This window comes from Lissotriton vulgaris, chromosome 7 (assembly GCF_964263255.1).
Source record: "Lissotriton vulgaris chromosome 7, aLisVul1.2, whole genome shotgun sequence".
Lineage (NCBI taxonomy): Eukaryota > Metazoa > Chordata > Amphibia > Caudata > Salamandridae > Lissotriton > Lissotriton vulgaris.
The window spans coordinates 1,307,711,667-1,307,734,649 of record NC_141695.1 but is presented as its reverse complement, the minus strand read 5'-3'; the positions used below and the strand labels follow the sequence as shown (position 1 = coordinate 1,307,734,649).

The window sequence follows — 22,983 nt, the reverse complement described above, 5'->3', positions numbered from 1 at the left end:
TCAATATAGTTATATTGGAGAATTCAGTCGTTCTCTAAATTGCAAGTATTCCAAATTTACTACAGAAAGATGCAGCATTCTTACCAAACAGAAAAAAACGTACCATATTGTATGCTCAAAATCTAATGTGTTTTGGGCACACCATTCACCAGCACTTTTACCTGCAAGAAAAATACATACATTTAGATTGCAATCACTTTGCCTTTTAAGGTGTTGTAAATGAACAGCTACTATTCAACAAAAGACATACACTAACAATTAATAGGAGTAAGTCTATTTGCACTGAAATGTTATGTGTAACCTTAGTAATCACTCCTAACATTAACAGTTCATATAAAGAAGTTTTTGTACCATTGAAAATTAGGTCAATGTCCATTAATAATCTGGAGCAGTCATAACCTGCTCAAAACCTGGAAAGATGTGTGAAAACCTGTTCTTGTACCAACGACTTAAAAGCTGGATGTAGCTTTCAACAGAAAACACCATGTTTTGTCGGGGAGCACAGGAGAACATATTGAAAGGTCAGAGAATTCATCTTTACTTCAAAATCCTACAAAAATATTAACATTAACAGAAGTTTAAAACGTCCATGAACTTTGGGGAGAAAACAGTAAAACATTTGGTCTCTCTTTATCAGGTTCTTGTAGGTTCATACTTCAATACCCACATCCTGTTTACGTTCAACCTCTTTGTTTGCTCACACCTCTGGCATATTTTTCGCGCTTGTTTTTTATTCTCATATTTAGAGTTTAAAATATTTTTATAGAGTAATGCACTTAAGGAAATTGCACTTTGCCCTGTTAATGTGTATATTGTATGAATAACATGCAGTTTATTTAAGCTTCCAGGACAGATCTGAAAGACTTAATGTTAGCAGTTCTTAAAGGCTGTGTAATGTGTGGCACCTCTTGACCATTTTCACCTGCACTAGGTGGGCGCTAGTGACTAACCACCACCTTGCTGCTCTCTCCTTAAGACCCAGGTTGGGAGCTGCTTTCCAGAAGACACTCAGAACCTTCCCATCATATGAGAGATCAGACTTCTGTCAGAGGAATGAAACCGACAGGAGCAATTCCTTCTCATAGGTCAGGCAGGTCCCTAATACAGTCTGTGAGCGATGCAAGCCCAATGGTGAGCACATCACAGCTGTAGCAATCAGTCTTATTCGGGCAGGGTTCTCTGAATGGTAACCTATGGGACAGGATTCATTTCACTATCATCATCACAGATTTTGTGCACGATGGCCTGCAATGGCGGCATGGGATTACTCTGCACCACCTCCAAGAGGGGAGGAATAGGTTTTCATTGCCAGAATAAGCTACTTAAGCCAGAGCTTTTTAAACATTTTCATTGCAACAGAGAATGACTTGTTTCATGGACTTAGTGGGTGATGACTGGGATGATCATTACAGGTACTGGGATGGGCTTAAATGTCCCACTCCTTGTTGGTTGCTATTAAAGAGATGTCTCAGCAAGCACTGGGGTCAATTTTTTGAGGCGAGACAAGTGTCTGCCATCTCTTTAAAAGGCTGCTAATAGCCAAAATCCTTCAGAGCAAAATTTGAAACTGTAATGTCTCTCACAGCTGATGGTTATTTGTTTCTGTCTACAGTTTAACATCCGCAGATTGCATGCTAAGCCAAAAACCCATTATATTCCTGAACTCCTGCCTGAAAAATTGACTGACTTAACTTTGATTTTTCCCTCCTTTATGTCTTTTGAATGAGCCTCTTTCCACCTTCTTCATCTCCAGAGTACATCCGCTTCTTAGTTGCACGACTATCTGCCTTAATCTCTTTCTTTGAAACCTTATCCCTGTGACCTTACAATATATCTATCTTTCCTAATCATGTCCTTCTCATATAGCCCCCTCTAATGATACACTTAACGTATTAATTTACTAAAAGAACCTGGAGTAAATGCAGGGGATGGTTTCCTTGAGAGCGCATGACTAATCCCAATAACCACCAATAACAACTACACTAACTTTGGTTTCCAGAGTAGCATGCTACTTGCCGAAAAACACTTCAAAGCATCATTAGGGGTAGTAAGCACTTTACAAGTGCATCTTAAATTCAATATTAGCATCTCACTTTAACTTCTGAAGTGCATGTTCGTAATTTCCCATCGGATATGGCAAAGAGGACAACTAATGGGGCATGGTACATTCCTGCTAGACTATCCTCTCTAGAATTGGTCTCTGGTTTTAATTAGGTAACCTCTGAGCCCAGTTTCTTTCCACACTCTTGTACCATGGGTCAAACCGACAAAGCAACATGGAGGTAATGTCACAATAAGCATTTCAAGACATTCAGCTGGGGAAGAGCGATGGCTTAAAAAGCATCTGAGGCATCAGCTAGACTTGAGAAAATTTAACAGCCACTAATTGATTTGGTGACTATTTTCAAAGGATGTTATATTAGGCTGATTTATCAGGTGGCCTTTGTGGTGGAGAAAAAGTTTTAAATTAGCACGTGTTTCAATTCTCGTCATCGTCCCTTTATATGTCTCTCCTTTGTGGAAACTCAGTCAGCACGCATGATGTAACACCCAATACATATTTGCACATTTGTGGAGATAGTAATGGTACTATAACACAGTGTAGTGAAAGAGCCACTTTTGTAGTCTGGCACCCAATGATGACCTCCAACTTTAATTTTAGTGTGTTCCTTAATGTAGGATGGTCCTGCATTTGCCAGTTTGTCTTCTGTTCTGTAATCTTGCTGTCTTTCAGTGGGAGCTGTTACTGAGTGGAACAGTCTTGCCAAGAGCAGAGCGTGTGGGATGTGCATTTGAAGGTGTGCAGTTGTGTAGGAATGTGTCAGTGGTGAGAATTATGAGTTCTTACTATTGGCTTTGACCATTCTGTTTTCTGACTTTGTCTTGCTTAATGGCAGGGCTTGCCTATTGGCTTTGGCATGATCTTATACCTTCTTGCATACTAATTTTGCTCTTTTGCGGGAATAGAGGCCTATGCTTGAGCAACTCCATATTCTAAGCTGGCACCATCTTCTGAGCCTCTCTAGGTGAGAGTTCTACTTGTTATTCGCTCTTCCTGAACCAGAGAGGACCTGTTCTTGTCAGAGGAATGTGCTCGCTCTATGCCAGAGTCATAACAAAGGCCTGATCAACCGGAGGTGTGACCTTGGTACAAAGTGGTACAGTCTCTGATGAGAAAAGAAGGCGAGGCTTGCTAGAAGCTTCGACAAGCGTTTCCACAGGTTACTAAAGGAGGTGTCTGAGCTCTGATCTCTGAGAGAGAGTCAGTCTAGTGATACATTACGTTGCAGATGTGCAGCTGTTATTGTGGAACAGAGAAGCCTGTTTGAACCAGAGAGATGGCCCCCCTCTGAAAGCCAGATGTGTAGAAACATGGTGAGGCGTTCCACTAACTTATATTCTGTCTATGCCCAACTACCTTTTTATTTTCAGGTTATGTATATGCCAGCCATTGCGTCTGATTGTCATGCTTAGTTATTTCTTTCTTTTGTCATTCTATCATTGTGTAATAAAGAGACCCCCAAAGTGCATTAATATTTGTTTGTGTTCTTTGTGAGGGAAGGTCGGGCCCCTTTTTACCAAGTGCCTACAGAAGGATGGGTAAGTTCCCTTCTAATGGGTAGTTGTTGATACGGGAAGGAAATAGGCTCTCAGCAAGGAAGTATAAATTCTAATTATTCTACCCAATACATTGCTAGGAGGAGCATGCGCTGTGTACCCTCTTGGATCGGGAGGTGTTGTAATTTGCTGTGTACCCTCTCGGATGGGGAGGTGTTGTGATTTGCTGTGTACCCGCTCGGATGGGGAGGTGTTGCGATTTGCTGCGTACCCGCTCGGATGGGGAGGTGTTGCGATTTGCTGCGTACCCGCTCGGATGGGGAGGTGTTGCGATTTGCTGCGTACCCGCTCGGATGGGGAGGTGTTGCGATTTGCTGCGTACCCGCTCGGATGGGGAGGTGTTGCGATTTGCTGCGTACCCGCTCGGATGGGGAGGTGTTGCGATTTGCTGCGTACCCTCTCGGATGGGGAGGTGTTGCGATTTGCTGCGTACCCTCTCGGTTGGGGAGGTGTTGTGACTTGTTATTTGCGAGCTCCTCAGCAATGGTCTTATATCTTTAGTTTGTTCTTATTAGGGTTTATTCCTTTCTTAGGTAAGTATTGTGAAATGTGGTGTCTTTCTGGATCCTGAGAAAGTATGTGGTAATGGCCTGGTGACTGACAGAAGCACCAAAATATACGGAAAAGCAGGTAATTACACAGTTCAGAGAAATCTAAAACATCAAGTGGATGATTACTCAGCTGACCTGAAAACAAGGCACTACAGTGTCATCATGTATGGCGAAAGAGCGTATAGAGTTCCCCAGCGGAAGCATACAAACTTCAACAGTTATTGTCTGCCTCCTAAAGAGGATAAGTTTTTAAATCTTTACTTTTAAGCATAGAATTAGCACAATGCCATCCATGCCGAGCTGTAAAATGACAGAGGCCTTTAACCACAGAACCAGCATTGCTTTTAGACAGAGGGAGCTGCTGAACATGCAGCTCCTTTCATCCAAAAGCAATTCTGCTCCGCTTTCAGCAATAGAGAGCATTTATTTCTGCTCTCACTTACTGAAAGGGGAGCTGCGTTTGGGGGGCGGGGTCCCCCCCCTTTCTGCAGCACTCTGCAATTGTGCCTCCTGGTGCACTGCTGGTTAAGGGATTAAGTCCCCTTGGCTGCTGATGGTTCTTAGGTGCCAACAAGACCTCCTGTTACCTCCATTAAGTCCCACACGGGGGGATTCCTGAGAGGTGATCAGAGGGCACGTCCCCTTTCTCCACCACTCTGCAAACGCACCCCTCGGCGCTCTGCTGGGGAGGGGGGGTACCACTAAATATATTGTTAAAACTGGTTGGTTTGACAACTGCACTTTCAAAACAGACCTAAAATGAGGCAATCACTTTACCACATAATTCACATGTGCCCCTTTAATCAAATCTGGAAGTGAAAATTACTGCAATCAATTAAAGATTCCAGCTTTGTGAATTCTGACAAAATGATGTCATTACTCAGAAATAGTCCCCTACTACTTGAGCAATGGCTGAAAGAAAAGAACTAGGACCAATAAACTAATCGTAGGCGAACACGATTTAGTTACAACTCAAATGAGAGGTAAGAAGAATACGGAGAACATGCCCCCCTTAAACGGGGAAGGGATCATTGTTGGAGAACTTGATAGACATGAGTGGTATGTTAGTGATAACTGAACAGCACCAGCTAAATTTCAAAAGAACCCCCTATGAATGGTGCACTCTGTATCCTCCTGCTCTAAACCTCACGAGAGCCTCACTTCTGTTTGTTTATTTATGACATTTTCTATTACGCGGACATTGCCTGAAAGCATTAGAGTGCATTAGAGGTGCAGGTGAAATGAGATTATGCATTTGGTACGAGAGATGCAACAGCATGCATCACTACAAAGAGCTAAGTTGCACTTAGGGAAGTCCAGTCAGGAGAGAGTTGCAATAGTCAATCCTTGGCAGCAACAGCAATTTGAAGAGTCTTGAGATCTTATTGGGGGATAAATAGGCAATTCATCCAGAGCAATCTCAATTGAAATCATACATTTCTGGGCTTTTTGTTGATTTGTGTATAAAGATTGATCATTTGTCAAGAATTACAATTTGGCTCAGTGATGATTGGTTTACAGTCAAGTACATTAATGGAGTATCTGATATTGAACTGCAAGTGGAAGCAGGGAAGAAGTGAAAAACTGAAACACTGTTTTTTAAGGATGACTTTTAAATTGTGGGCAGTTAAGTCTTGATCAGATTTCAGAGTTTCATCGACGTGAGATTTTTTAAAGTGAGAGATTCTTTAGATACTACTGATTATCATTCACATATTGAAGATACAAGATCCCACAGTTCTTTGGTAGGACTCCAAATTATTCAATATACAAGTTAAAGAGACAGTGGCCGGTACAGATGTGTGAATAACCTCTATTTAAAGCCACCGAATGTGAGGAGTCAATTTTGACCCACTCTGACATGTTTCGCAGGGAATATGTAAGCCACTTGAGGGCGGCTCTGTCTATGTCTAAGTATTAATTCAGTGTTTCAGTGGGAGTAAGGTCATTCACTCAATTAATGAGGCAGATAAGTCAAGAAGGGCAAGGAGACAGGTGTGGCCAAAATCAACAAATGCAGAGGTCATCATCAAAGAACTGGAGAAAGGCGGTTTAAAAACTATAACCTTATCTGCAATCAGACTGTCACTACTCGAAGAGTTTGTTCTGAAGAATGTGCCGATTTCGTTCCGCTGTGACACAGCCCTCAACTTTTGAGAGAAAGGGAACACCTGAAACAGGGTGAAAGTTATTGAGGTGGTCTGTATTTCTGGAAAGGTGTTTTTAACAAGGGAGTAAGAAAGCTCTCTTTGCCTAAGATAGATGCGTACAAGATTGGCCCACTGTGGTAATAGATGGCACACCAAGTCTTAGGTGGTGTTTTCGGGTACAGAATCCATGAAATGATTAAAGACTTTAGTCTTCATAATAATATTTTGAAAAATTCATGCATCAAGAGCAAGCCAAAGTGTCACTGTACAAACATGAACTTACAGGTAGGAGTACTTTCCACCTGCGAGTCAGACGAATCAGGAAGGATTTGCTCACGGGATTTCACTTTGACTGAAGAACTTAGTACATTTTCCTGATTTAGTATTTGGGTCTTTAAATGTGATAGAGGAATGGGGATTACTGGCAGCTTTAACTAAGTCAAAACGTATTTGGGCGTTTTGTGGCTGTGTTGATAAGGCATTTGAAATAAGCAGCCTTAGCATTGATGCGTTTCTTTTGTGGCGTGTACTAGATGTCCTCAGACATTTCATGTTTGGAGCCGAAGGGGTCGGTCTCAAATTCTTCGCTAGTATTCTTAAATATTACCTTTCCTCATAAAGATCTTCGGAGAAACAAGGGAGAGAAGGTTTGGGTGTATTTCTTTTGCTCTTGAGTGGGGCTGAGTCATCAAGCAATTCAGACATACATTTGTTGAAATTAGAAATGGAGGCATCTTTCTTATCATCAGAACTGATCAGAGAAGTCTATTCCTTGATAATGACACAAACCTATTAAGGTCAAGATATTTGGTGTCACACAAACGTGTTAAATCCTTTTTCGGTTCATCACAGATTACTGCATGAGGGATTAGTAGAGAGAAAGGGACCACATGATAATCAACCAGTTCACGGATATATACTCTTCAACAGTAATCAAGCATCCCTTGGAGACAATTTTCTCTAATGCAGAACCTTTAGTATGGGTGGCTCTATTGCAGAATTGTATGAGATAGTTTCTTCTATTAGAAGATGATAAAAGATGTATGGCAGTATCAATGGCGTCACACAGTGTTAATTGAAATCACTAAGATAAATGTTTTTTATTTGGATTTGACTTATCATATGCTACATACATTCCTCAATTAAACCTGCAAATGCTGGGAAGATGACATTAAATCTGATGAGGGAATTCTGGTGCAGGTTGAGTTCAAGAATCTGGTAAAAGAAAGAAGAGAACTAATCAGTAGGTTCTTCTTCACACTAAATGGCATTGTCGTATATTACTACATCTCCCCAGTCCTACCTTCTTGGTAGCAGCAATTAATTGAGTAATCAGGAGGTCCATGACACTGTGAAAGGTCAATCCACAAACAATAGGGGAAGAGGGGAGCTTAAAGGAATCACCTGAGACTATCTTCCAGTATTCCACAAGAGGTATCAGGTAGCCCAAATGATGTATGTGATCAGTATATGGTGCACTATATATAGGACAGTAGATAGCAACAGGAGCAAACACCCATAAACCACATTGAGATCTGGGTACATAAGTGAAAATTAGCAACTGTGTCTCAACTGGTATTAATAAAAAAGGCAAATATACATGTATGTACACAACATTACATGAAGGAAGAAGGGAGACTCGTGTTATTTTGTTCATAAGTGCTCATGGCATGTATTTGGTATAGCAGTGTATACAATACAGTTATATCAGCACTGTGGGCATAAATTGCGAAGGTAACCCAAAGAAACTTGTGCTTGTGATATGAAAAGTGACGGCGCAAGTGACACGTGGAAAAGAACAGCGTAAGGTGACAATGTGAAGTGAAGAAAATATATATACAGAGTTATATGGTTGAGCATAAAAAGTTTTTGGCATTAATTGGTTTTGTTCAAGGCGTTTCAGTGAACCATAAAGGAATATGTGCCACGAATTACGCTGAAAGTTTGGTCGACTGTGTTTCGATCCCATTGAGTCAGGATCATCTTCAGGACCGGGTTGCCAATTAACGGGTGCTGAATAAAGAAGGAAAGGGAGAAATCAGGGTGGGTATGGGTGGGAGGGCGAGGGTGCGAGGAGAAGAATTCCCCTAATTGCCAACCGGGGCGTAGTTGGGTTTGGCAGGGGAAGTGGTCAGAGCCCCGATCCACTGTAGGTCGAATCCACGAGAGGATTCTACTGTCTGTGAACGAAGGGTAGGGTTAGCTAATGAGGTGCAAGAGGAGGTAGGTCGGGTAGGAGGAATAATGGTGGCAAGGAGAACTTACAGATGGGAAAACAATCCAAGCAGAGCAGAGCGAATCCAGCTGCTAAGGCGCATAGGGATCAGCGCTGAGTCGACACCACGAGGGGAGTCCAGGTTCTGAAAAGGGAAGGGACGGTTGGTACATTAATGCAGGAGAAGAGAGTAGCTAGAGCGGGGACTGGATAGGTGGCAAAGCATGCTTACCGTTAATATGAATTGCAGGGACGCAGAATGAATCCAAGCAAGGAGGCATGCTGCCAACAGCGCCGGGCCACCACGTTCATGTGTGGTGATCTCCAGTGTCTCAAGGGAATGTTGCACAGACCGGATCTAATAGGAGCTGTGCTTCCGGGTGCTACATGTCACTAAGTCACATGACTAAGGCCTGTGTGGAAGATGAAGGGTGTGGGAGGGATGACGCTCAAAAAGCCAGCAGAAGGCTGGCGATGGACGCGCAGGAGAGGGAGATAGAAAGGGGAAGGGAGGGGATTGCCAACCAATACATCATGTGTAGAATGGAAGGAGGTCACGACCGCAAATGTTTTTGAGCAGAAAGAGATTTTCACCTGGGAATGGTGTAGAGACCCCGGAGCGGGTTCTACGATTTTGATTAAGAATGTGCAAGTATTATGTAGTGAAGTGACACACCATGGATGTTTACGGATTATTATAACCGGGTCTTGACCGCATGACATCTGGATTGGTTTCCATCAAGTTTGTTTCCTCACCCTTGTCCTGAGGAGGCCAAGACATATATGAAGGCCGAAATGCGTCTGCATCGACAGGTTTTGACAAGAGGGGTCTGACGATAATTGAATTATTATTTTAATGATTGAATGCAAATATGTAATAGGTGAACACTATCTTTTCTATCAAACGGGTAGTAGGAACCTATGAATTTTTGTGATGTGTGTATATGTATATATATATATATATATGCTGTAAAGTTCCCTGAATAAAATCTTGCTGTGGAACTACCCCCTGCGTGTGCTGCTTTCCTTTCGGACAGATTGTCCGTGGATGTTTGGAGCCGCTATTTGTTAAACGGGCACACCCCCGTTTTGCGTGCACCCGCTCACGTGTGCAGCTGGCTGGTGTTCGGAGCGGAGGATATATATATATATATATATATATATATATATATATACACACACACACACGTACTTACATGCACATGCGGGCTCAGATATGTGGGCAGCACCATAAAACCAGTGCATGTAAGAATACTTCAACATATACGAGCGATTGTTAACAGTGATCCCACCTATCCGGTAGCAAGGCATTTTAAAGCAATTCATGACAAAAACATTAATTGTCTTACTTATTTTGTAATTGATTCAGTACCGGTGCCTAAAAGAGGTGGAGACAGAGAAAAGCTTCTGAGACAGTTGGAGACGAAATATATATTAAATCTGAACAGCAAGTCTCCATATGGTCTAAACAATACAGAAGATATGCATACATTCTTATAAATATCATCATGAATTATGTAATATGAAATACGGCAGAAGACAAATTGAAATTTTATAATTTTATATTTATGCATGAACCAACCTCTTATTTTCTATTTTTTAAATACACATATGCACTTTTTCAATAGTAACATGCACTAAGCACTTTTTAGACAATGCAGACAAAAAATAAAAAATAAATAATGAGACTTTAAGTCCGGGCTCGGACTAATATTCAAGATATTTTGAAGAAAAACATTGTATGCTAAACGTCTATTTTACTTTAGTTTGTAAATACAGTCATTAGAAAGCATTATTTTGCACATATAAAGGGAGTAATATCCGTTGTGTACTGTAATTGCGTGATTTTGCACATATTAGAGTTTACAGGCATTTATGCCGACATATGTTTTAAAGCATTCTTAAGTTTTAATGGCTTTTAGAATTTTTTAACATAAACCAATGCGTAGGCCTGCCTGCACAAACAATGGATTTAATGCATTTATGCTGCTATATTTAAAATCTCTGAAAATTTGATCAATTTTAGAGTCTTTTTATACTGTGAAATGTGAGAAAATTGTATTGCACATATTTATTATTTATTTAATATTTATGGCATGATATTTGCACATGTATAATATATTTATATATATTATTTAATGACTTATGAAAGAATACCGTTTGGTTAAGAATATACATAAAATGTTGGACTGCATACATGAAAAAAGAGAGCAAAACAAAAAAATGCATTGCCACTGATAGTATGTTTTCACTGTTTAGCACCACGTGGTGAGAAGGGCTAAAAAAGTTAAGTATTTAATGTGGAAGATTACTGCATAGTCGCCATGTGATCAAGGTTACTTGTTCACCGAAACGCGTCATGCCTGAAGAGATTCGTGAGATGAGAGAATAAAGCTTCCTGACAATATTTATTTGCTGCGTGGTGGCTCGTTATTCTGCGAAGTACGCTGGTTGCAGAATTCACAAAGATATATATATACACAGTTTGCTAAAATAATTAAAAAAATTATGATTAACTAAATCAAGATTAGGATAATTAAATTGCGTAATTATGTGTCCTTGGTATGTGATTTTTTGTTGAAAATAAGGAACATGAATCAATGACAGGACCGTGTACTGTTAATAGGGTAATATGCAGTTCCCTATGTAAGATATATATATATATATATATCTATACTACTATTATAAAGAGAGAACACAAACCTTTGAGCCAGGTAACCTCAAAAAGTACTGCACCAATCACTATACCCAATACACCATTTGAAAGGGGAGATGTAGCAGAAGGACATAGGCTATAGATGTGGACACCATATACATTAAAAAAGCAAAAACGCCAAAAGTGGGAAAGTAGTCCCTTGTGGGCGTTGGCATGGGCGTGTCAAAGAAACGATGTGGGCGTTTAGAGGGGCGTCTCACACAAAAGATGTGGGCGTTTACAGGGGCATGGCCCAAAGTACAAACAATAAACATATGCCAAACGATTTCACTGATTTCACGGTGCAAGGCACACACTTAACTGTGCATCCCGCGCATTTGCAAAGGGCCGCCTATCACTCGCCTCGACATTCGTCGGCGTTACCCTTCAAACATTAACTCCTTCGTGGGATGACATCCAAAAAGGGGCGCTCCTTCCATAATAATACAGTGCCACAGGGGGCAGGCTTACAAAAAAGGCCGCCTATCATTCGCGTTGCTTCACACAGCCCACCAATCATGACACACAATGATTAACACACACACGAGTTGCGATGCAAAAATATAACAAATGTTTAACCATTTGACAAACGACAACGTTGTCACAGGGGGAGGATTGTAAACAAAAGAGGCGCCCATTTCTTAGACAAGAAAGCCAATCGACGGAACATGAACAAGACTTTACTCACAAGGCTCCGAATAATTACGTATGCTGCGGACAAAATTTAAAGCTTACACAAACACTTCCGAATTTCAAACACTCTGCGTTATCAGTGGAACACTGTCAGTACTTGCGCCGATAAAAACAAAAAAAAGACATTAGTATAGGGATCGCAAATGTAAACAAGGAAAGCCCCTTTCACAAACAAGCAATTTCAGGCAAAAACATCTGAGCGACCACTGTAACACTTGCTGCACTTGCGGCGCAAATTACAACATTTGGGAAACAACAACATTCGTACACAGGGGGAACACTCTAAACAAGGACAGCAAAACAAAATTAGGTGTGGCTCAATGAAAACCTGCGGATGAATTAAACACACATTACTAATGCAAACAAAAAGTAAAGGCAACACTGAACATCGGCCATCCCCGGACAACGTCGGGACGGGCTGCTAGTATATATATATATATATATATATATATTTATATCGCTATCTCTTTTCCTCCTTGCCACTTTTTCTTCTTTATCTTTGCATTGTTAGCTCCTCTGCAGTCAGGCCAAAATCAGTGTACTTGGTGTCAATTAATCTTGGCTCAATGTTTGTGCCTAAACCAGGATTCTGAAGGTTTGAAATTTTGATTTCTAAATTCGGGTGTAACTCATAGTTGGGAATCCCAGGGTTGATTTCGCGATCCACTTGAATATTTTTTATTTGAGAAAGGTACATGAAAAAAAGGCGTCGGTACCGGAGTAGAATGGGAGAAGTTAAGTAGGGGTAGGGGAAAACAGGGACAAGATGGGAAGAGAAATGGGCTCCAATGTCAGTTGGAAAAGTTGAGTGTGGTACACAACGCATAGGCAAGAGGAGGTGAGTTAGAAGCAGGGGGCGATGATGTCACCAATAGTAGCTGAGAAGTGAAAAAAGTACAAAGGAAGAGTGACACTGAAAAACATAGGAGAGAATTTTTGGGACGCAAACAGGAGGATGGAATCTGGCATAGGATTGAAAAAAGAAAGCTGTATCGAGAGGGAGGCACCTGGTGAGCAGGGAAGTTGTAAGATGGTCAACTGTCAAAGATGGTAGGAGGGGTTGAACAGTCAAGAGTACAGGACAACCAGAGAGGAAGATCACCACTAAGGCCCAAATTATGGTCCGACCACCCCATTACAAGTTGGGGGGGGGGGGGTGTTGGACCGTCCTGGGACCGCCAATGCCGCTAGGGAAACGCCGTTCCCTGGCGGTAGCGGTCAGGATGCCACTGTCCGTCAAGCATATTGCAAGTTCCCTGTCCACCAGTGGTGTCATGGAGGTTCCTCCTTCATGTACACCGTGAAGGAGAGGAAACAAAAGGGGCCCTATGGGGCCCCCTGTGCCCCCTATGCTTGTGGATGCACACAGGGGGGCATAACATATGCTCCCCTGTTTGCATGCACAACAGTTACAGCACAGCATGGATTTCAAGTTCATGCAGTGCAGGAACCTTGTGAGGCGTTCCTATTGCAGTGCCTTTTTCAAAGGCACCGCTGCCTTTAAAAGAGGCACCGCCCTGGGACCGCCACGCCATACAACTGACCACTTTAAAGTCATAATCTGGTGGCGAGTATCGGCCGTGCTGGGGCACTGCGTTGACGTACTGCCCACACTGCCAAAACTCGTAATCGGGCCCTTAGTGGCGGAGCGCATGTAAAGGTGCCAAGTGGGGATCTACAAGGATTAGGAGTCACAACAATATGTGACCCACTGAGGGCATGAAATATTGAGAACAGTATCCACTTCTCCAAGAGAGGGAGGAAAGAGAGTGCACTGTAATGGAAAGGATCCTGAAGGATATTCCAGGAGAGTTAGAGGTGCTGCACGTATACGGGCTGCTAGGGGGAGAATGGAAGGTCTGGGGGTAGAGAGATTTTGGTGAGGTGTTAGAGGAGAAGAAATAGGTGGAGAGGTGTTCATATCTTTTACGGACTGGGGAAGAGTTGGGAAATAAAGAGCAAATAGAGTCTGATTGGCATCAGCGGATTTATTTATTTATTTATTTGGCACATTTGTAGAGCGCTCTGTTACCCGGAGGTGTCCTGGCGCCTTAATCATTATGCTCCAATTTTTGTAGATGAAGACATTAAACTAAGGAGATGGAGATACTTTTAGTTTGTGGAACAAAAACAAAGCTTGAAATGGCCAGAGATTACAAGGAAGATAAAAAGAATATCAATTCCGGAGGCAATCACATCATAACTTCTGCCACAACAAGCACTAGCCTAGGTCTCGCCTAAGCCAGAGCTACTGGATTTGCCAATGTGTTTTAGTCAAGTTGTAAACCAGCGTGGCTGCTGTTCAAGATGGCTAAAAGTTAGTGGAGAAGAGGAGAGTGGAGTGGCTTAAAATGGAGTGGTGTAGAGTGGAAGGTAGAGGCAGGGCTCGAAAAATCATAAAAAATGCGCTAGTCCTGCAGGTCTAGTTACCTACAAAATCTCCTCGACCTAACTGAAATGCACTTGACCTCTGACTCTGATAGCTGAGCAAAATGTGACAAGTTAACAAGATTTAAAAGCATTTTTATTGCTCATTTACTTTGTGAGCAATAAAGATGCCTTTAAATCTTGCTATCTTGTCACATTTCCTCTGCTTTCAGAGGCAGAGGTTAAGTGTCAATTTGCCTTCCTACTTGCCAGAGAGGGCGAGTAGGACCTAAAAATAGCTTGTCCTGAATTAATCTGACTCGCAAATGCGAGCGGTCAAGTGAATTTTTCGAGCCCTGAGAGGAGTGTTGTGGGGGGGGGGGGGGGAGTGGGGGGAGTGGAGTGGCATAGAGTAAAGTGCCGTAGAACGAGTGGAGTGTTGCAGAGCCAGTGGAGTGCTGTAGAGTAAGTGGAGGTGCAAAGCGTGGAGAGGCGTGGCATCTAGTAGAGTTGCTTAGAGTGGAGGGGCATGTCGCAGAACAGACTGGCGTAGAGTGGAGAGGCACTACTCTAGAAGGGCACAGAGTGGAGTATGTATGGTGTGGTAGAGCACTACCTAGAGAGACAACATATTTTTAATTGAAATTCATATACAGACATTTAAATGGTGTGTGCAGAAAATAAAGCCCATGCTTTCACATTAAAGCATTTCACATAAATTCTATCACTTTGGAGTCAGGGGAAAAAATTTCAACACCAAGCTCCCTCGGAAGACAAAGCTTGACATTTGACCTCTCTCCGTCTATGAATGCACAGAAAATGTAACAAGATTAGAACAAGATTTAGAGGACTGTTTACATAAAGTGAGCAGTTGAGGAAGCATACAGTAAACAAGCTATACTTCACAGAAAGGATGAACGCCAGCACCACAGTCTAAACAAATGAAGCCAGAAAATAGAAAGTAAGCAAATTTGAGTTAGAAACAAAAAGCCATCGGTAAGAAATGGATGGAATACATTCCAAAGGAAGCTTTCAGAATAGAATTAGCAAACCAGACAATTAAAGGTAAGCCAGAAAACTAAAACAAACATTATGAGTTTTCTTTGGGAAAGAAGGTATCACAGCTCTCAAGTTTCGAAGCTCTATGCCAGAGTAGCTCACCCAGTTGAGGTAAAACAAAAAATATATATATCCTATTACTAATTCGGTACCAGAAAGAAAAGTCGAAAATCTGGACTGCAGCATCTACTTAGGCTTGGAAATGGTAAACTTAAGGGCTTTAAATTATGTATTAAGAATGAAATATGGAATAGCCTCGTGAACTTTATGGGGTTTCATCTTCTTTCGTTCTGCATCAATAGTAACCATATTTACCCAGGAAAGCTCCTGTCTTAGGTGCATCTAGTGTAGAAAGTCTTTGCACTGCGTTTACAGAATGTCTTATAACACGCCATGAAGGGGTCTCTAACTCTTCGGAGAACACCCACGTCACTTACTCGTAGCTGCCAGGTTTCCCAGGTCCATGACGTGCTGCTCCAGTCCAGATTTTTATTTGAATTATGGGACTTGTAGGGCTGTTTTATAACTTAATAAACGCGGTCTCAATTGGAACAACAATTAAGCGTGGACCTGGGAAGCTTAGTAGGGCTGTTGATTTAACATTTCTTAGTGCAATTAACATGGTCAGCGACTGGCTGCCGCCCCCTCCCCCCCCCCCCCCAATCTGACCACACCAACACTTGGCACATGAACATGAGACCTGGTTATCTTTGGAAGGCGGGAGGTCGCAAGACCTCCCGGCCGTATTTATTAAGATATGAAATTAAAAGGTTTTTAATTGCATGATCACCAATTTATACAAAAATCAGCAGGACATTAGATACAATATTGTCAACAAGTTTGAGAGGCTAACCTTAACAGAAACTCTAATACAGATTGTTTCCTAACCGAAGCTAACATCCTCATCTTGATTTTTGTATACTACATTTCTGGCCATATGGCAAGGTCGCTAACCGGTGTCAGGTCCTACTAGCTGCGCCTTACCTAGTGATGTGCGCATGCGCAGCCGGTCCTGGTAATTACCCGGTCTACGCCGTGAACTCCATTTACCCACTAAAGGAGGGCCCTTACTCTGCGCCATCCGGTGACGTCATAAGTATGCGCGCGCGGGGTGGCTACCAGCCTAAGGAAAGCGTGACTACTCCAACCCGCGCCCCTTTGAAGCACCAGTTACCTTGCCCCTGGAGTTCTTGGAGTGGCCAATGGCCAATCCCCCTGGACGGGAACCTCCCATGGATGATCCCCGCCCCCTCAGACCTTAAAATAGCTGCTCACCGGTCATGACCTTACCGCCACAGGCCAGCATTGTTAACCGACGATCTGGCCTCCCCCTACCTAGACCCAAATCAGCAATCTTGTTTAGCAAAAACCCTCTAACCAGGCCAAGAGATTGTTAGACCACAAAAACATTCCCCGCCTCAGTCAAGTGTACTCCATCCCCTAGGTAATACTGTTCGCCCCAGATACACCCATGTGGAATCGTCTGCAACCGGGGGGCCCGAAATAGTTGGTCTAATTGTGTGTTGATCCTCTTTACCGAGTGATTCAACGCGCTAACTGAGTCCCCCCCTCTCCACTGCATTCCCGGTATCAGCTGTGACCATACAATCTCGCTCCCCGGTAACCGCTTTGCCAGCCACCCTGCTGCTGATATAATCTCTAACCCATGCCAAGATATTCCTTATGAAAAGGGGCATTTCCCGCCTCTGTTAAATGGGCCCTGTCCCGCAGGTAGAAGTGCTCCCCCCAGATGCACCCATGAGGTATGGTCTGTAAGACCGTAGTTCTGAATAACTTGTCCAGCTTGTTGTTGACCCTCTTTACTGAGTCATTCAACGCGCTGAGTCCCCCCCCTCTCCACTGCATTCACGGTATCAGCTGTGACCATACAATCACGCTCCCCGGTAACCGCTTTGCCAGCCACCCTGCTGCTGATATCATCTCTTCCAGGAGGACCCTTCTACCCAGACCTGCCAGATCATTCCCCCCTAGATGAAGGACCACCGCCGAAGGAGGTGCAGTATGTCTTCTTAGTAAATCCGACATAGTCCCTGAACTGACTGAGGCGAAGCCCCCCCCCCCCCTGCCGTGGAAGGAGACCGTGCACCCCCCACTCTCCGCCCTCCGTCTACCCGATCCTGCAAGGAATAGGATTAGCGTTCTTACATATGAATTTCCTACTACCCACACTACCACTGTCTTCTTTATGTCCTCCTGGCAATTCCGTGATGTTGATGAGTCGATGTGATGATCCATGCGTAGTTTCCGTCCTGCGTCGCAGGCCCGAGAAACAAAACAATCAACCCTGTGCTGGCACCTCCAGCGCCCTTGCTCGCTCGGCCCTCACACTTGCGTTGTTGCTTGCCATTCTCTACCTGACTTACGCATCCCTTGGGCTGTCCACCTGTTGCCGCCGTTGTGGTGTGGAGCACTTCACGGATGTCCACCATAGGCCCGGCCATACATAAATGGAAAAGATAAACACAAACCATCAGTGTTTCTGGCGATAACTGCTGTACACATGCTTGTCTTACATTGCCATCACATGCTAAGTTTTAGATAAAAATTAGCGCCCGATGCATACTCGTTAACACTTCCACTGTAAGTGTTCCGTGAGGGTGCCTGGTAGTATGACCTTCATGAAAGCCTAGACCTGTAGTCCACCGTAAATGCAATAGCCCATTAATGATTACTTCAGGACAATACACAGTGTGAAATGCCATGCAATAGCGCTGTACGATGGGTAGGGTCCCTGGCTTCCTAACTACAGCTGCCCCACCAGTGTCTGCATTCATTGTCCTCAGATGCTAAGCCCTAGCTGGCATTAACCCCGTATGTATTCCCTTTCTTACTCGCCACTTGCGAGTGGTCAGCATAGCATCAGCTTGTGTCACATGTAGCGCATTTAACTACATGCTACAGTGGTGTGCCCATTAGTATAACCTTGCCTAAGAATAAATCTATAGACCACAGTGAATGCCATAGCCCTTTCATGACTATTTACCGACGCTACCAAAGCGCATTACCAACCCATGGAGCCCAGGGGTTTAGACACCGATCTCCCACTGCCCAATTGATACTGCAACTGGGCGCCGGGATACCTTTGAAGGTATGATAAGGGCCATGGTGTATAAGAGTTCTAAAAACTGAGGGTACTAGTGAGATAAAAGCTTAAATAAGTTTACTGCTAGAGGGATGTGTTTAGAACAAATACATATGTTTGTTATACCACTGTTGTGTTCTCTTTTCATTTACTCATTCATGAGATTATAGACTGGTAAAACAAGCTGCTCTACATTCCTTCAAGACTTAGCCTGAAGGCTGCTCCCCACAGCTACCACTAGGATAGCTTTCTAATACGGTTGTCTTTAACCTACCATCAATAAGGGTCGTTTGGACTGGTGCCATGTGCCCCCTAGAATAGCGGACAGCATATGCCAGGCAACCTTCTCCCACTATGCTCACAAGGACCTCAATGGCTCCCTGCGCGTCTCCCATATAGAGCACTCAACATGAGCAGCACACTAAATTTCCACACCTCATTAGAGCACTCCGGGGTACATCTCTGTCCCTACCCACGGGAGTCCCCACTGCCCGAAGGAGCCCCCAGTTCAGATCTACACAAACAACCTATCCAGAGCTAAAGTGCTGCATAAATCGTCGAACTTTCAAACCTGGCTCTCTCCCATGATCAAATGCTTATATGTGGCTTGTTGTTAGAGTGCAGTCCTAGCCGCCAGGGGTGGCAGCACCGTACATAATAAACTCCTCTTAGAAAGAAAACAAACACAGGGACTTGCTGCCCGTACGTGTGCTCACACTGCTGGATGTTCATGATATAACCATGTGACGCACCCAACATGGGAATGAGCCATGATTCAAATATCAAAATACGAGCCACCCTGATCTCTGGGCCCGTCCCAGCTAATAGATGCAGAAAGAAAACAAACGGAGATGTTATGGCATGACGTCATGCCATGCGAGCCTTGTAGGGGAAGGGAACTCACGTGAAGAGAGCCATTTTTCTAGGGATTTCCCTTCTCTTTTGATATAGTTGTCGTAGTGTCACCAGGCTTTAAGTGGAATCTTTTACTATTGTATACAAGCCCTAGTTGCTGTTTATTCATCTTAATACAACTAACAACCGTCGAAAACCTTGTAGTTCTGCTGCTTACTTGTATCACATAACTGGATGCAATGGCAGAAACCACCAAACACAATTAGGGCCGCACACTATGCTAAGCCCGGGTGTTTAGCTTACGTAATTTTATCCACGTATATCGTTTTCTTAAAAACTGTACACATGTCTCAATTTCGAAACATGGATTTGGATTGATCTCGAAATGCAATAAGCAAGATCATCCCCGATATTACTAACATGCTAAACTAGATGGTAGCATAGGCTGCCACCTTTAATCTCCTGCATGCCGAGAAAAATTCCCCTCCCAGACTCTCGTGGAACATCATGTCCTTTGTTTTTAAGTGCTTTTATATATCCCCAACTTAACCTGCATCTGTAAAAAAGTGCTTCACAAAGAAACAGCAGCGCTACATGGATAGAAACTTACCATTGGTCATGCTACAAAGGTACTGTGCATGTGCAGGCAAAACCTGAGACCCCGCCTGCATCGGTACACAACATTAACTTCCAGCCGGCTGCGCTGAATATCTCTAAATATACCTGAGCTCTCATAGCGCTCCCCCACGCACAGCTCGCACTCAATGCTAATCAGATACACAAACAGTGAACACTTACAACATGTCACAAAATGGGTGATCAGACTTGTATCTTGTCGAGAAGCGCTTAATGAGGACTGCCGACAAACACTGCCAAAGCACCGAGACCGTGGTGGAGAGGAAAGCTGGGTCCTGTCTCCTGAGTGGATTCTGGCAGTGAGATATGAACGAGCTGGGCCCTATGTGGCCTCGCTCATTGTTTTGCACTGAAACTCCTGGCTGGTGCGTGCAGCCTACAGGGGATTAGTCCATAAAGGTAAACTACAACCATTACCGTGTACCATTCCCAACTCTAGACTGTCACAGTGCGTGTGTGTCCTCTACGCATGTCCATCTAGTTTCTGTTCACACCAAATGCGTCACTGTATTTGAGCAATGTGTACCGAATTCACACATGTGAAAACACAGTTCCCCACTTTACCCGAAGGTGTCAGAGCGCTACACAATCGGACCCGTTACGTTACACGAGAGAACTGTTGCAGGAATAGAGCCAACCACATTTAGTACGAACAGACTGTCTAAGCAAAAGTAAAAACAAAATAAATAAATCTGACATTTTAGATGACTAACAAACTTCTTGGCGAACAATAGCAGGCCAGATAATCAAAACAACGCATGCAAAATGAACACAATTTCACACGGCAAGCACAGGATGTACTCCCCCCTATTTGCTGTGACAAACCTCCTTTAAGAAACGGCTTTATATATATATATATATAAAGCACACAATCAACAAAACGGAAAAAACGTTGCTTTCCGTATTCTTACCGATGCACACGCGCCATTCCTGGAAAATCTCTACCCTGGCCAGCTCCTGGGACTCAGCCACACACTGGAGCATTTCTACACGTACTCATAGGCAAGCGCCGATAATGGATGCCCGCATTAACCACATGGTCGAGGGAACGCATTCAGTTCATGACCTGGAGAATCCCTGCCCATACCGCTATAGGCCAAATTGGTAAGCTCCTCGTGGGGCTATAATGACGTTCTCCCCTGACCCCCCAAGGGCGACACCAGCAGTCCTAAGTGCTTGTTGTTTTTATACAATTGAAGTGTTCGTTTACCAGGAGACCTGTTTGTCTGCCGAATAACAAAGATGAACATTAGGGCAGCGTAAGGACCCCAGTTAAAGCTGGAGTTGTAGCTGTGCTGATTGATTTATTGTGAAGATTGTTTCAAACATCGTATTTAGGGTTAGAACGGGTTTCTTCCCGAAACTTGACTCAATCGATGCTTTTTTTGCTTTCCATTTCGGAATTAGATGAAAATGTGACTATATGGAACCTGTTGTTTCTTTAGACTTAGCTAAGCCCTCGCCCACAGAGCTAAGTAATTCACAAACGCGCGGGTGCGGTGTACAGAGTTGAAAATTCAGAGCTGCCCGTCTGTTCTTTAACTGTCCCCATCGTTCTCAGCTAAGCAAAGAGAGTAAACCTTGTGTAATCCTGGAGTAATTAACCACTGCGGGCCGCTGTTAATCCCAACCATATTAGTAGTAAAACATACACAGGGGAAGCTTTAGCGGCGCTTTCTATGCACGACACAAGCACTAGTATTGTAAAACTGCTCCCGGTTTGTGCCCAAGAAAACAAATGTGCGCCATGGATATAACCCCTCGGGCCCTCGCAACCTCTATACGCGTGGCAGTCTTCCATTATAGTGTGCTATACAGCTTTCCCGCTCGAAGCAACTTAACTTTAAAATGCTCCTGCATCTTCGAGAAAGGCTCCTCCAATGACGACGCGGATGCTTCCCCTCGGACCAGAGACCTGAAAGTTGACTCGCCCTCTGCCTCGGGCAATTTTCACCATCGCAAACAGGCGACATTCCGCTCTATACAGACATATAAATGGTGTGTGCAGAAAATAAAGCCCATGCTTTCACATTAAAGCATTTCACATAAATTCTATCACTTTGGAGTCAGGGGAAAAAATTTCAACACCAAGCTCCCTCGGAAGACAAAGCTTGACATTTGACCTCTCTCCGTCTATGAATGCACAGAAAATGTAACAAGATTTAGAGGACTGTTTACATAAAGTGAGCAGTTGAGGAAGCATACAGTAAACAAGCTATACTTCACAGAAAGGATGAACGCCAGCACCACAGTCTAAACAAATGAAGCCAGAAAATAGAAAGTAAGCAAATTTGAGTTAGAAACAAAAAGCCATCGGTAAGAAATGGATGGAATACATTCCAAAGGAAGCTTTCAGAATAGAATTAGCAAACCAGACAATTAAAGGTAAGCCAGAAAACTAAAACAAACATTATGAGTTTTCTTTGGGAAAGAAGGTATCACAGCTCTCAAGTTTCGAAGCTCTATGCCAGAGTAGCTCACCCAGTTGAGGTAAAACAAAAAATATATATATCCTATTACTAATTCGGTACCAGAAAGAAAAGTCGAAAATCTGGACTGCAGCATCTACTTAGGCTTGGAAATGGTAAACTTAAGGGCTTTAAATTATGTATTAAGAATGAAATATGAAATAGCCTCGTGAACTTTATGGGGTTTCATCTTCTTTCGTTCTGCATTAATAGTAACCATATTTACCCAGGAAAGCTCCTGTCTTAGGTGCATCTAGTGTAGAAAGTCTTTGCACTGCGTTTACAGAATGTCTTATAACACGCCATGAAGGGGTCTCTAACTCTTCGGAGAACACCCACGTCACTTACTCGTAGCTGCCAGGTTTCCCAGGTCCATGACGTGCTGCTCCAGTCCAGATTTTTATTTGAATTATGGGACTTGTAGGGCTGTTTTATAACTTAATAAACGCGGTCTCAATTGGAACAACAATTAAGCGTGGACCTGGGAAGCTTAGTAGGGCTGTTGATTTAACATTTCTTAGTGCAATTAATTCAAGGCTGCACGAATCCATCACAGGACAGTCTAGGAGTGGA

The 22,983-nt window shown here is 43.2% G+C and overlaps 2 protein-coding genes across 3 annotated transcripts in view; one reads left to right on the top strand and one right to left on the bottom strand.

Moving 5' to 3' along the window:
* The window catches only part of PPIL3 (peptidylprolyl isomerase like 3), a 72,164-nt gene that overhangs the window by 48,827 nt on the left and 354 nt on the right, over positions 1-22,983 (bottom strand). Inside the window, exons 2-3 of one of the 2 annotated variants that reach the window (XM_086931912.1) lie at positions 9,884-9,912; positions 104-161 (exon numbers count right to left, since the gene is read on the bottom strand). In XM_086931912.1, the coding sequence (XP_086788038.1) occupies positions 104-106 (3 nt within the window). In that variant the 5' untranslated portion in view covers positions 107-161; positions 9,884-9,912. The remainder of the gene's footprint in view (positions 1-103; positions 162-9,883; positions 9,913-22,983) is intronic. The other variant, XM_086931911.1, reaches the window with a different exon arrangement.
* Positions 3,331-22,983, top strand: part of NIF3L1 (NGG1 interacting factor 3 like 1) — a 125,593-nt gene continuing 105,940 nt past the window's right edge. The window contains exon 1 of the mRNA XM_086931909.1: positions 3,331-3,375. Within this exon, the coding sequence (XP_086788035.1) occupies positions 3,361-3,375 (15 nt within the window). The 5' untranslated portion in view covers positions 3,331-3,360. The remainder of the gene's footprint in view (positions 3,376-22,983) is intronic.